This window comes from Nansenia antarctica (genome assembly GCF_963989245.1).
Source record: "Nansenia antarctica genome assembly, chromosome: 17".
Taxonomy (NCBI): domain Eukaryota; kingdom Metazoa; phylum Chordata; class Actinopteri; order Argentiniformes; family Microstomatidae; genus Nansenia; species Nansenia antarctica.
In genome coordinates, this window is record NC_137687.1 from 3396141 (window position 1) to 3411178 (window position 15038).

General features: G+C 44.7%; 1 protein-coding gene across 1 annotated transcript in view; it reads left to right on the plus strand.

Moving 5' to 3' along the window:
- pik3c3 (phosphatidylinositol 3-kinase, catalytic subunit type 3) overlaps positions 1–9601 on the plus strand; it is an 18827-nt gene extending 9226 nt beyond the window's left edge. Inside the window, exons 12-25 of the mRNA XM_080547492.1 lie at positions 182–266; positions 558–625; positions 832–937; positions 1506–1622; positions 2524–2655; positions 3869–3997; positions 5094–5163; positions 5622–5686; positions 6011–6095; positions 6228–6302; positions 7466–7634; positions 7897–7987; positions 8377–8502; positions 9306–9601. Coding sequence (XP_080403618.1) covers positions 182–266; positions 558–625; positions 832–937; positions 1506–1622; positions 2524–2655; positions 3869–3997; positions 5094–5163; positions 5622–5686; positions 6011–6095; positions 6228–6302; positions 7466–7634; positions 7897–7987; positions 8377–8502; positions 9306–9320 — 1333 coding nt within the window. The 3' untranslated portion in view covers positions 9321–9601. The remainder of the gene's footprint in view (positions 1–181; positions 267–557; positions 626–831; positions 938–1505; positions 1623–2523; positions 2656–3868; positions 3998–5093; positions 5164–5621; positions 5687–6010; positions 6096–6227; positions 6303–7465; positions 7635–7896; positions 7988–8376; positions 8503–9305) is intronic.
- The last annotated feature ends 5437 nt before the right edge of the window (positions 9602–15038 follow it).

The window sequence follows — 15038 nt, forward strand, 5'->3', positions numbered from 1 at the left end:
GTTGGATAGGCGTAGGACATGATAAGCTTAGGCTTCATCCTACTCCCTTTCGAACAGTGATACCTGTACTTTTCGTTATTAGTTTTTTTAACATTTTTTTAACATTTTTAAATCATGTTCAAAATAAAGATTCATTCATTCATTCATTCATTCATTCATTCGGTGGTTTGTGTCTCTCCAGTTCCCAGGTTGTTACCCCCCCGCCGGTGGCCCCCCCCCCGGCCCCCCCGAAAGGAAAGGAAGGAGCGGAGAGTGAGACTCAGGAGGTCAGTACGGAGCCCCCCTGGGTTCACATGGTAGAAAAAACAAATTTGATGTGTGAATCCGTTCCCTCTGTTTAGTAATTCGTTAGGGTTAGGGTTAGGCCCTACGAGCCAGAACGATCGCAAGGATTAGGGTTAGGGTTAGAATCCTTGTAGGTCAGAGATGAGTTGAAGAGAGAAATTAGAGAATTTGGACTGAAAGAGACGTCCTGCCCTTGTCTTAGCTGGTGTATATAACATAACTGTGTGTATAACTGTGTGTATAACTGTGTGTCTTTGCTCTGTCTTCTACAGCAGGACCTGTGTACGTTCCTCATCTCCCGTGCTTGCAAGAACTCAACGCTGGCCAACTACTTGTATTGGTGAGGACAAAACCCTTTCCATTGTGTGTGCGTGCCCGTGTGTGCGTGTTACCCTATGATTGAGCCTGTGTGTGTGTGTGTGTGTGTGTGTTACCCTATGATTGAGCCTGTGTGTGTGTGTGTGTGTGTGTGTGTGTGTGTTACCCTATGATTGAGCCTGTGTGCGTGCGTTGTGTGTGTATACTGAATCTCTCTGTGCCTCTCAGGTATGTGATAGTGGAGTGTGAGGACCAGGACACCCAGCAGAGAGACCCTAAGACCCACGACATGTACCTGAACGTCATGAGGAGGTTCAGCCAGGCGTTGCTCAAGGTCAGCATAGACCTTCAACATACAAACATTAGCGTTAGCATAGACCTTCAACATACAAACATTAGCGTTAGCATAGACCTTCAACATACAAACATTAGCGTTAGCATAGACCTTCAACATACAAACATTCTAGCTCAATCACAGTGCATCACTACCATCTACCTCTTACTACCATCTACCTCTCACTACAATCTTCACTTTGTAATACACCCTAATACTGGTTGTCTTTCTTGTGCCGATACTTTCTTTGTCCTTCTTGTGCGGATAATACATTCCCTAAAATTCTCCTTTCTCCCCTTCTTCTCTTTCTTCATTCTCTCTCTCTCTCTCTCTCACACTCTCTCTCTCTCTCTCTCTCTCTCTCTCTCTCTCTCTCTCTCTCTCTCTCTCTCTCTCTCTCTCTCTCTCTCTCTCTCTCTCTCTCTCTCTCTCTCTCTCTCTCTCTCTCTCTCTCTCTCTCTCTCTCTCTCTCTCTCTCTCTCTCTCTCTCTCTCTCTCTCTCTCTCTCTCGCTCTCGCTCTCGCTCTCGCTCTCGCTCTCGCTCTCGCTCTCGCTCTCTCTCTCTCAGGGTGATAAGAATGTGAGGGTGATGCGTTCCCTCCTAGCCGCCCAGCAAACCTTTGTGGACAGACTGGTTCAGCTGATGAAGGCTGTGCAGAGAGAGAGTGGCAACCGCAAGAAGAAGGTAATGCTCATACACACACACACACACACACACACACATACAGACACACACACACACACACACACACACACACATACAGACACAGACACACACACACACACACACACACACACAGACACACACACACACACACACACAGACACACACACACACAGACACATACACACACACACACACACACACACACACACACAGACACACACAGACACACACACACACACACAGACACACACACACACACACACAGACACACACAGACAGACACACACACACACACACACACACAGGGTTCGACATTAACGGTTGCCCGATTGCCCGGGGCAAGTAAAACAATTCACAACGTACGGCGCAGGCGCCAGACCAGACTAGATGATCGTGGAGTGAAGATATTCTTTTATTTTATTGTTTTACTTTGTTTTTTATTGAACAAAAAACAACACAAACACGTTACATCACTTGGCAACTCATCAAAAGTGAAGATATTATTGAAGCGTACGCGCCTGTCCACCTGTCTGTCGATCGGCACGTACGCTTTAATAATATCTTCACTCCACGGTCATCTAGTCTGGTCTGGCACCTGCGCCGTCTGTTGTTCTTCCTGCACACCGATGCACAGATCCAGGATCCAGCAGCGTCGCCGCTGTCACGCAAACAAACCTGGCGAATTTTTTACTTGCCTCGGGCAATCGGGCAACCGTTAATGTCGAACTCTGACACACACACACACACACACACACACACACACACACTCAAACCCCTCGGTTGTGTTTCAGTCTTCCTCAAGGGACTGAACAGGGTAGATGAACGGAAACAACATTCCAAAGAAACGATTGGTTGGTCGGCTCGGGTCTTTGTTGTGCCTGTAAGTGTTGTAATGACCCTGGCGCCCCCTGGGTTTCAGACGGAGCGACTGCAAGCTCTGCTGGCGGACAACGAGAAGGTGAATCTGTCGGACATAGAGCCTATCCCCCTCCCCCTGGAGCCCCAGGTCAGGATCAGAGGCATTTGTCCTGACACCGCCACACTCTTCAAGGTACCTCCCCTCCTACCCTCTATCATCCTCTTCCACCATCTTCTCTTCCATTCTTCTTCCCCTTATCCTGTTCCTATCTCTTCTTCTAATTCCTCTAATCCTCCTCCTCCTCTCTCTCTCTCTCTCCTCGTCACCCTCCTCTTCCAGGAGATTGTAGATATGTTACGGTACATGTGGGAATACGGTTTATGTCGGCATTTCCCGGGGACATGGCAGCATAAAAACGTCAACTTGGTACATGCTGGCATGCCTAACCCTAACCCTAACCCTAGCACCTAACCCTAACCCTAACCCTAACACCCTAGCACCTCAACCCTAACCCTAACCCTAGCACCTAACCCTATTCCTAACCCTAGCACCCTAGCACCTCAACCCTAACCCTAACCCTAGCACCTAACCCTAACCCTATCTCCAACCCTAACCCTAGCACCCTAGCACCTCAACCCTAACCCTAGCACCTAACCCTAACCCTATCTCCAACCCTAACCCTAGCACCTAACCCTAACCCTAACTCCAACCCTAACCCTAGCACCTAACCCTAACTCCAACCCTTACCCTAACCCTAGCACCCTAGCACCTAACCCTAACCCTAGTTTTCCCACATGTACCTTAACATATACACTGTGGTTTGTCATCATCTTTGTCTAGCTGTGTATGTAGACACCTCGGCCCAGTCTTTCAACACTTTTAATCTAGATCAGAATGATCCAGATGCTTTTCTGTGACCCAGGTCAGATCTATCTGAGTAGTATTAGGGGAGATCAGCCAGCTCCATCTGATCCAGGTTAGCAAAAAAAGAATCATTCTGATCCAGATGAAACGTTTTGAAATACTGGGCCCAGATCATTCTAGATCGTGCTATGCTGTTATTTATACAACAGTTAGTTCCGACCAAGTAATTTGATTGGACAAGAGGCATTCCATGAGTGCTGATATACAGTATAACAGCACTGGGACTTTTAACTATATGTATCACTCCGAAATGACTGTTAATACAAAGTAGCTAGCCTGCAGATGTTTGTGTTCAGGTTACTAGGCAATAAACGAGAGGTCGTGCTGTTGAATATCAGCACGGCTGTGATTCGGTCGATTCGGTCGATACCGAAGACAATCACAGCCGTGCTGATATTCAGTATAACACACTCCCTCTCGTGTGATATTGCTTAAGTGTTGTTTTAGCGTTGTGTCGTCATTCTCCCTCTCCGTGTTCCAGAGCGCTCTGATGCCCGCTAAGCTGTTTTTCAAGGCAGAGGGCGGAGAGATGTATCCGGTCATCTTCAAACACGGAGACGATCTCAGACAAGACCAGCTCATCCTACAGATTATCTCTCTCATGGACAAGGTAAAAACATCCTTCCTACTTCCTACAGTTAACCCTCTCCCCCTCCCCTTCCCATGTGTCCCCAGCACTACTTTAATTAGGCCCCTATACTTTCTTTTATTTATTTTTTGTGTCTTTTTATTATTACTACTCAATCTTTTCAGTTTGTAAAGCGTCTTTTAGTGTCTAGAAAAGCGCTATATAAGTCTAATGTATTACCGTATTGACCCAAATATAAGACAGGGTTTTTTCCCCGGAAAAAAGTCTGAAAAGTTGCATCGTCTTATATTCGCGCCCTAGACTTTTACACGTCAATATTAATTCACAACAACGTATGGCGCCAAAAGACTGTTCCCTACGCGAGCCACCGTGTTTCTCCCTCTCACACACACCCCAGTGACGGGTGCCTGGAGAGATGGAGACACACTCACACACACACCCGCGGAGAGACACCGCAGAGACACACTCGGACCAGCTCGAAAAAAGTGGCTCAAGTGTTTGGTCAAACAACAGAGGAGGAGTTACGATGCCAATTTTAAGACCATGGTGGTCAATGAAGCAGAGGCATCAAACAACTGTCGAGGAGCCAAGAAATATGATATTACAGAGTGTAATGTTAGAAGTTGACGAGCCCAAAAAGATCGTCTTAAGAATGGTAACAGTCAGAGAAAAGCGTATCGCCGTCCGCAAAGCGGCCTCTTCCAGGTGATTGACAGGAGGGTGTGTGAATACGTGACTGAAAAACCTAACGATTGTATGCCCATACCCCAAGATGATCAAAATAACCTACATTGTTTCATTCAATGTGAATACAAATTAAATTATTTTCTTGATTTGGTCTTCATAAAAAAATAATTATTGAAAAAGGGGGGTCGTCTTATAATCAGGGTCGTCTTATATTCGGGTCAATACGGTATTATTATTATTATTATTATTACTTCATTGACCATATACACACTTGTTATTACCACTCCATATCATGACCACTTCACAGGCTGCATTGAGTTGTAAATATAATAACAACATCCATTGACAAGCTCAGTATGATTATGCCTCAAAGCCATGTGACATCTCAGAAGGTTCTGATGGGTTCTGTGATAATAAATGTCTCTCTCAGCTTCTGTGGAAAGAGAACCTGGACCTGAAGCTGACGCCGTACAAAGTGCTGGCCACAAGTACCAAGCATGGTAAAAAACACAGTAGTATTTTCATTTTTTATTCAACCTTTATTGACACTGGGATGTCTCACTCAGACCACGGTCTGTTTTTCAGGGGGAGGAGCTCTGCATACATTAAAACACATGACATTAAAATGACATTACGTGAGCTTAGAATTATACGGTTCTATCTCCGTTTAGGGCAGTTCAGAGATATTGAGCGTCAACGTTTTTACATTCCATTATGTTCTGTGAGATGGAACCTTTGTATTTTATTAATTACTAACTAAAAAATGTCAACATTTAAAAAAAATAACACCACACAGGCATTAATAAACACCTAATGGATCAGATTATGTAAAAAACAAAATTTTGACAAAAATGGAGAGAGAACCTTATAATTCTAATTAGTATTACACTGATCTGGTAGTGATCCGGACAGTGTGTTCATGAAATGACCTTTTTTTTCTTTCTTTTTTCTCAACCAGGGTTCATGCAGTTTGTCCAGTCAGTTCCTGTGGCTGAGGTTCTGGCGACTGAAGGCAACATCCAGGTATGCGTATCTACTTCCTGTACTCTATTCAGGTTGGAACCAGAACTCGAGATCCGTGTGCATGCAACTATGACATTCTTAAAACCTTCTTCTATCACCTTCTTCTAAACCTTTTTTTTTGGGGGGGGAAACAGAGAAACAGTACTAGGGGGGCAATAGAAGTTCTTAGGGACACAATAGAGGGGAAAGCAGGTGTCTTCAGGAGACGCAGTGCTGAAGGGCAGACTACATAATGGCTTAATCCTGGCGTAACGGTTACAGTACAATGGAGAGCTTTCGGATTATAAAGCTCTCCTCTCTCTCTCTCTCCCTGTATCTCTGTAGAGCTTTTTCAGAAAGCATGCCCCCAGTGAGAAGGGACCCTACGGTATCAGCCCTGAGGTGATGGACACCTACGTCAAGAGTTGTGGTGAGTCACACCACGACCAGAACAGTCTCCCACCTCACCTCACTGACTCTGTCTGTCTGACATTCCTAGGCCTGGGTTGAAGTGACAGTAATGTGAGTGTCGTGTTGTGGATGTGTTTTTTTCTTTGCTTAGCCGGTTACTGTGTCATCACATACATCCTGGGGGTAGGAGACAGACACCTGGACAACCTGCTTCTCACTAAGACTGGTGAGTTGCACATACACGCACACGCACACACACACACACATACACCCACGCAGACGTATATTTTAACCATTTATTTATGTCCACATGGAAAAAAGACATACAGGGACACAAATACTAACATTGCAGTTACTACACAATCACAATTCATGGACCAGCCAGCGGCATAATAATTATTTTATTTTTTTACACATTTCAGGGGTACAAGTAGCAGCGTCGCCATATATGGCGTCTGCCAATTCCAGCAGAGACAGAGCCGTACTTTGCAAGGCGTTTAGCCTTCTTCTTTTTGGGCATCCCCAGTTGTTGGAGCCCTCTTACGACCAACCTGTGTGGATGTCCTAGGCTGCCAGATATGAACACAAGCAGTCTGCATCTGTACCCTAGTTCTGAGATGGTATTCAGGAGAGGTTGGTACTTAATGACCGTGGTCATGAAGGCTTCCTCTAGGCTAGGGTCAAATGTGCAGGCTACCTCCAGAACGAACACCTCTCTAGAGGTGTGTGTATAACTGTGTGTATAACTGTGTGTACACACACACACACACATGTTGAATGTGCCCATGGACAGTATTTGCTACTGTACCACAACCACTCCCTGGTTGGGAGTTGTTCCTGACGATCTCTCGTTTTCCCTCCTCTCACTACTATGGACCTATCGCTAAGCCACGCCCCCAGAATAGAAATTGTCCAATCATATCACAGCAAAAGTCACTACTATACAGGCAGAAAACTTGGACAAACAACTCACTAATATCTGACGGTGAAAAGCTTCTAGACTAAATATTCTTGTCATCTTTAAAAAAAAAAAACATGTCTGTGGTGAATCAGAAATCTGAAATTTGCCAACTCCCGCCATTGTAAGTCATTGAATGTCATTCAGTCACGGTTGGTCTCAGTCAGTCACTGTCAGCGAAGCGTTGTTTGTTTGTCTGAGTTTTCAAAGGGGGCGTGGCTTAGCGATAGGTCCATTCCACTCTTTCCTTCACCCCTCCTCTCTGTAGGTAACATAGACACGGCTGTTCTAGTGTCAACTGTCACTTAGATCCAACTGTCACTTAGATCCAACTGTCACTTAGATCCAACTGTCACTTAGATCCAACTGTCACTTAGATCCAACTGTCACTTTCAAATTAACCTCAAGATTCCTGTATATACCCTGCTCAGGGAAGCTGTTCCATGTGGACTTTGGCTACATCCTGGGTCGCGACCCCAAGCCCCTGCCTCCTCCTATGAAGCTGAGCAAGGAGATGGTGGAGGGGATGGGGGGCATGCAGAGCGAGCAGTACCAGGAGTTTAGGAAGCAGTGCTATACCGCCTTCCTCCACCTACGAAGGTAAGACACACAGGCGCACACACACACAGGCGCAGACACACACACACACACACACACACACACACACACACACACACACACACACACACACACACACACTCACACACACACCACACCATACCAAAGGCACACACATTCTTTCTCTCTACCTCACTAAAGCACTGGTGAGCTGAGCTGCAATAATCTATCTGTCTCTCTCTTTCTCTCTCTCTCTCCCCCCCCCCCCCTCCTCTCTCTCCCCCACCCCCTCCTCTCTCTCCAGGTACTCTAACCTCATCCTGAATTTGTTTTCTCTCATGGTGGACGCTAACATTCCTGACATCGCCCTGGAGCCTGACAAGACAGTCAAGAAGGTGAGGGGTTGGGGCGCTTAGGTGGCGTAGCGGGTTAAGCGCTGACCATGTAACCGCAGGGTCCCCGGTTCGATTCCGGCCGCGGACATATCCTGCATGTCATCCCTCCTCTCTCTCTCACCCATCCTTCCTGTCTAAATCTCTACTGTATCTGTCAATAAAAAGGAAAAATATGAGTGGGACTGCCGAGGGGCTCCAAAGCCTCTGCATGTGCAGTATGTTGTCTACTTGTCATACATGTCATTGTACAGACATGCAGTGCGTTTCACAGTGTGTTTAATTTGTGTGAATGACGACTCAGAGAGAGAATAATGAAGCAGAAATAATAACCAGGATGAATCATTCTTTTTTTCCCCTGAACATTCTAACCCTAACTCCTCCCCCTCCAGGTGCAGGATAAGTTCCGATTGGACCTGTCTGACGAGGAGGCGGTCCACTACATGCAGAGCCTGATAGATGAGAGTGTCGGGGCTCTGTTCGCTGCTGTGGTGGAGCAGATACACAAGTTTGCCCAGGTGTGTGTGTGTGTGTGTGTGTGTGTGTGTGTGTGTGTGTGTGTGTGTGTGTCACAGCAGGGGCTCAGTGCAGAGCAAGCTGACCATTCAGATGACCTCTAACTCGTGACGTTAGAATTATAAGGTTCTATCTTCATTTTTGTCAAAATTGAGTTTTTTACATAATCTGATCCATTAAGTGTTTATTAATGCCTGTGTGGTGTTATTTTTAAAGTTTATTTTTGAGTTAGTAATTCATAAAATACAAAGGTTCCATCTCACAAAACTTAATGGAATGTAAAAACTTTGACGCTCAATATCTCTGAACTGCCCTAAACGGAGATAGAACCTTATAATTCTAAGCTCACGAACTGTATTTCTACATTTTAACCATTTAGCAAGCGACTTAAGGTTCTATCTCTGTTTAGGGCAGTTCAGAGATATTGAGCGTCAAAGTTTTTACATTCCATTAAGTTTTGTGAGATGGAACCTTTGTATTTGATTGATTACTAACTCCAAAATGTCAACATTTTAAAGATAACACCACACAGGCATTAATAGACACCTAATGGATCAGATTATGTAAAAAAACTCAATTTTGACAAAAATGGAGATAGAACCTTATCACAGACAAAAATTTTCACAGACAAAATGTTGTCCCCATTAACAACCAGGGGTGAGTTTCCCCCAAAAGCTTTGGTGCTATGAAGCTTTGGGGAGATTCAATGAACATCGAATGAACATTTACACTTATTATTGTTGTAAATGTATTGAAGCTGTGTTGGACTGAGGGTTAGCTAACAGTGATGTCTGCCTCTCCACAGTATTGGCGCAGGTGAGCAGGTGACAGAGACAGATGGAACTCGACTGAACTGGGCAGGTGAAGGACAGAGGACTTGCCGTAGACGAGCAGGAAGAGCAGGAAGAGCAGTGTCTCCAGACCAGCCCTTGTCCCCCCGTAGGAGCCAGGTGTCTGTCAATGACACTGCTGGACAGAGAGGGCAAGGACGCACTGCCAACCCCTACCGCAAGACAACTAAAACACTGACTCTAACGCCTAAGCTTGCATTTGTATATATTATGTACTGTATATTGATTATTGACTAATGAAATGTATGTATGGCCAAATAAAGACAGATGTTGATAGAAGTGAAACAGTGGCCTGCCTGTGTGTATCTCGTCTCACTGTGCGGATTATCAAAAAGAGAAAAGTTGGAGTTGTTTAGTCAGCGGGGGGACTCAGGGGGACTATTCAGCCATTATGACCTCTTGGAAATTCTGTGACATGATTGAACAGTTATGGCTGTTTGTTCAGGGAGTCTTACAGTGTTTCTCTCGATTGCTTGAGCACATTTCTTGAAACAGTATTTGGTTATTACATTCCCCTAAGCAGTTAAGACGTTTGCCAAAGCACCACATTTCTTTCGCGAAAAAGAAAAGGCAATTCAGTGCATCAAAACAAAAGAATAATTTGTCATCTAATTAATTCCACACACTAAAATAGTAACTATAACCATTATGCATTGTGCAGGTTGGCCAACTTTCAATTAAAAACAACGGTGAAAGTAAAGAATTTCACTGGTTGTTACATGATCTTGTTTGTAGTTCTGCTTCTGTTAAAGAGAATATGAATTATAACTATAAATATCAATCAAATTAATCTAATCAGTTGCACTGTTGAGCAATCAGAGTTGACATGTTTACACTTTTTTGGTGTTTTGGATTCTAGAAATGTTACTGTTGTGCTCACGTATGTTATTATCTATAACTACATATATAACTATATATTATCTACATCTGTAATGTAGATCCTTTATGATATCCACGATGAGGACGGAGGACACAGGGCTATATGGCTCCCGGTCACTGGCGGACTCAGGGGGGGGGGGGCAGGTTGAAAAACGTCTCTCTTAAGTGCCCTTTTGAGTGGCAAAAATGCCCTTCTGAATGGCGAAAATGAGAGGACGTGCCCTATTGGTGCCCCTCCAATGGTCTAAACTTGACCATGTGCCCCCACAGTTGAAAAAACGTCGCACTAAAGTGCCCTTTTGAGTGGCAAAATTAGAGGACGTGCCCTATTGGCTGCCCTTCCAATGGTCTAAACTTGACCATGTGCACTGATGGGGTCCCATGTTGTGCAGTAGGTGCCCTTTTTTTCTTTTCGCCCCCCCCCCCTGCCCTTCAAACAGCCTGAGTCCGCCACTGCTCACGGTTAACCAACTCTCTCTCTCTCTCTCTCTCTCTCTCTCTCTCTCTCTCTCTCTCTCTCTCTCTCTCTCTCTCTCTCTCTCTCTCTCTCTCTCTCTCTCTCTCTCTCTCCTGTATGAGTCAGGGAGGGAGTGACTCAGGGTTTCCTGTCAATGTGAGAGAGATAGAAAAAGGCTTTTCCTCTGTCATATAGGCGTACAGTAGTATGCATCGCAGAATATTTACTTTATCTCAGTGTGCAGCCTAATAGGCTATGTGGTTTCAGAAATGTTGATGTCAACTGGAAATGCCTGAAGCAACTGTTGACTATAAAGGGGTTACCGGGGGTTACCGGGGGTTACCGGTACCTATAAAGGTAGAACATGCAAATGTATTTCCAAAAGTATTTGTATTGTTTGAGAAGCATTTTATTAACCTATGTATTGTGGACATAACGTTACAGCATGTAGTAGCATCTTCCTAAATGTTAACTCTTTATTTAATTTAATTTAAATTTAATTTTGCCATTTAGCAGACACCTTTATCCAAAGCGACTTACAATTACGAATTACAGGGACATTCCCCCTGGAGTAACTGAGGGCTAAGTGCCTTACCCAAGGGCACACTAGTAGTGGTGTGGTTTCAGGCGGGATTTGAACTCACAACCTTCCGATCACAAGTCCAACTCACTATCCACTAGACCACCACTACCCCACTACTTTATGATTAAATGAACAGTGCGTGCCAGTGTGGTTAGGATCACACTGGTCAACCTGTCTGTAGGCCAAGGTATTGTCTCAAACAACAGAGAAACAAAGCATCAACTGGTTGAAAGGGAATTTGTTTTATTGCCAAGGATAAAATTATTATCACGTTGTTTTCCATCCACACAAAGATATCAGAAAGGACAGCACAACTCTATGTTGCACATACATACAATGCTTGAGTTGACAAACTAATTATTCAGTTAATCAGACTTCTATAGGACAAAGTTTAAGCTAGATTGAGTGACATTCTGTTCATTCTGTTCACACAGAAACCCTCTTGTCTTTCATTCGAAGCTGTTTGTATCAAGCTTGTGATTTATTTATTTCATTGTGTTTCAACTTCAGCATCAGTCGCTGACAATGTCTCCCTCTTACCACTCCACTTTGGTCGATACGACACTCCACTTTGGTCGATACGAAAACATGTGATAGTAGTAAAACATGTGGCAGTGATAGTTTCAGCTGACTCAGATGGAAGAATGCTTTTCAGAAAAGGTCACCTTCCACTGGCGGACTCAAGGGGGGGGGGGCGGGCATGGGGGGCGACCGCCCCTCCTGGTGCCCCCACGGTTGTCTTAAGTGCCCTTTTGAGTGTCAAAAATGCCCTTTTGAATGGCGGTTGAAAAACGTCACACTAAAGTGCCCTTTTGAGTGGCAAAATGAGAGGATGTGCCCTATTGGCTGCCCTTCCGATGGTCTAAACTTGACCATGTGCACTGATGGGGTCCCATGTTGTGCAGTAGGTGCCCTTTTTTTCTTTTCGCCCCCCCCCTGCCCTTCAAACAGCCTGAGTCCGCCACTGTCACCTTGTCAAACACCACAGAAATCCCTGCTTTTCATCGACATACAAGTGGGCTACACAGCCTGACAGCCTGCTCCCCTGCGGAGAGGAGCTTAGTCACAAAGAGGCCATAATTGGAGCAGGTTTCCACTGAATGTACAGCAGAACGAATAAAAACCTGCTCCAAAAACATCAGTTTTACAAGCTGAAATGGGATTTCCTCTGATTCATGGCTTTATGATTGACAGCCGGGAACACACTGCTTAGTTTGGATTCACTCGTCGTGGAACCAGGAACAAATAAATCCACACGTTGAATTTCGAAAGAAAAAGCCTTCTGGCATAGTAACATTATTGTGAATATGAGCCATTTAGAAGGCTTGGAATGGAAGGCTTGGAATGGAAGGCTTGGAATGGCTCTGGAGCTTCTAGATCCCTGGGTATGAATGACCAAGCCAGCATTGTTTCTCCAACCCCATACATCTCTCTCTCTCTCTCTCTCTCTCTCTCTCTCTCTCTCTCTCTCTCTCTCTCTCTCTCACCCCCCTAGGCTTTTTTAATGTTCTGGAAAAAGTGCAAAACCAGCGAAACTAAGCTAGATGTGTGCCACCACTCCCCCCCCCCCCTCCTTCATGCAGGAGCAAGATGAAGTGTCAGCCACGGGTACGAGGCAGCGGGCCAGAGATGGGGCAACAGTGAGTCAGCAACCAACGGAGCGAGGGAAAAAAAACAATCTCTCTTATTAACACATGAGAGGGGGGGGGTTGACTAAACGCATGGTGGTGGTGATGGTGATGGTGCAGGAGTCTGGGGTTTTGAATAATAGGTCCCTTGGTATAACCCATGTTTATGATGTCCATTCCAGTCTTGTCCTTACTAGTCAGGGGGTTGGACTTGGGGTGATATGCTGGACCATTTCACTGCTGGAAAGGAAGGCTGGTTGGTTGGTTGGATGGATGGTGCAGACTGGCTAGGAGAACTTATGAATCACTCTCTAGAGAGTGTGGAGTCTCTGTGGACCTCTGAATGCGCTAAACAGACTGTCAGGAACACCTCTCACCACCCCTCAGACTAACTAACCCCCTCAGGCAGAGGTGTGATTCAGAGGCTCTGGTCACCCAGTGGGGTAGTCAAGAACAAGCTACTCTCAGACAGGCTAATAGAATTCTCATGAATCCCTCTCATGACCTACATGCAGAGTTTGACCTGCTGCCCTCTGGGTTAAACAGATTTTACAAATATTTTATTCCGGTTTCTGTTAAACTTTTAAACTGCACCAGATAAATGTTGAACATATCTTGCTTGTCGTTTTATTTCCACTCTTGTCTTAATCAGGGCTGCCTTCTGTCTGTGTTTTAACATGCTGTATTGTCTGTTGTTCTTTGTTGGCTGCTGTGGGGTGTAAGCCCAATACACATTTCCCAGTGATGGGACAATAAAGTGACTTTTGACTTTGACTTGACTTAGTCTAGTTTTTTCTAGTGGGTATACTGTGATTTTCCCCTCCCAGCCTCATATCGTTCATAAGGATAAATCTGTGCTCCCTGTCCAACGTTATAACATTACGGGCCGGTTTCACAGATAAGGCTTAATCCTAGTTCTGGACTAAATCACACTTTCAATGTAAAATCTCCATTGAAGATCCTTTTTATTTTTAGTCTAGGATTAGCCATAAGCCTTGTTTGTGAAACCGGCCATAAATGTTATAGCTAAGGCTGATCTGTGCATGATAGTGCTGCATTATTTTTATTTTTTAATACTTTTATTTACAGACGTTTTTTTCCACATTTTATGAACAACAAACATCAACAACAAAAATAAAAAAACATACATACATACACAAGGTCATGGGATCAGCAAATACAGCATTTAAACATACAATCAGTACAAAGAATCACCATCTTCAACTCTTTCTGAAGCCTAAGAGAAGGTCATTTGTTCCATTAAATGATAGTGCTGCATTTTGACATATTTCATGTCGCATCTCACCCCGTTGATGGTATATGAAGCTATAGCCTAGTCAGTCCCAATGGTCCAAAAGCCAAGTGCTTCGTAACACAGACTGGGTGAATTTTAAGAATGAGAGTGAAAGTTCTGTCACAAAACGCTGTTACGTATCCTCACATTTGTCATTTCAGATATCTTGTTTAATGGGTGTTAAGTAAGCTAACCAGCTTGTCTAAAATGTTATGTTGACTAGTAGATTTACAAGCCACCTTGCCGTCTCGGAGGCCCTCCACTCGAGCTTCCTCCCTCTTCTCTGTTCTCTCTTCTTCTGGACCTGTCTGCAGCATTGGACACTAGTGATGTTCTCTCTTCTTCTGGACCTGTCTGCAGCATTGGACACTAGTGATGTTCTCTCTTCTTCTGGACCTGTCTGCAGCATTGGACACTAGTGATGTTCTCTCTTCTTCTGGACCTGTCTGCAGCATTGGACACTAGCAGGGGAGGCTGGTTCATTAGGGGCAATTGGACAATGCCCCACCAAAGGGAGAAGAGAGAGATTTTTTTTCTATGACTTCTAGAGTCTAGACAGTGTTGCTTCTGAATATCATAGTCCAATCAGCTAGTGTTCTGTGGAGTATATCATAGTCCAATCAGCTAGTGTTCTGTGGAGTATATTCCAATCAGCTTCAAGTCCCGCCCCTTTCAGTGCAACTTTAACTCTACTCGAAATTGCACTAGGCTGTTCTCGTAGACTTGCATGTAAAATCTATTTTGGTAACTTCAGGCCATTCGGTCATTTGTCTATGGGGTTTTGGGACATGCACAAAGAATCGTACGTGCTTACGTCATGTCATACGGCCGGCGTAGCTTTAGACG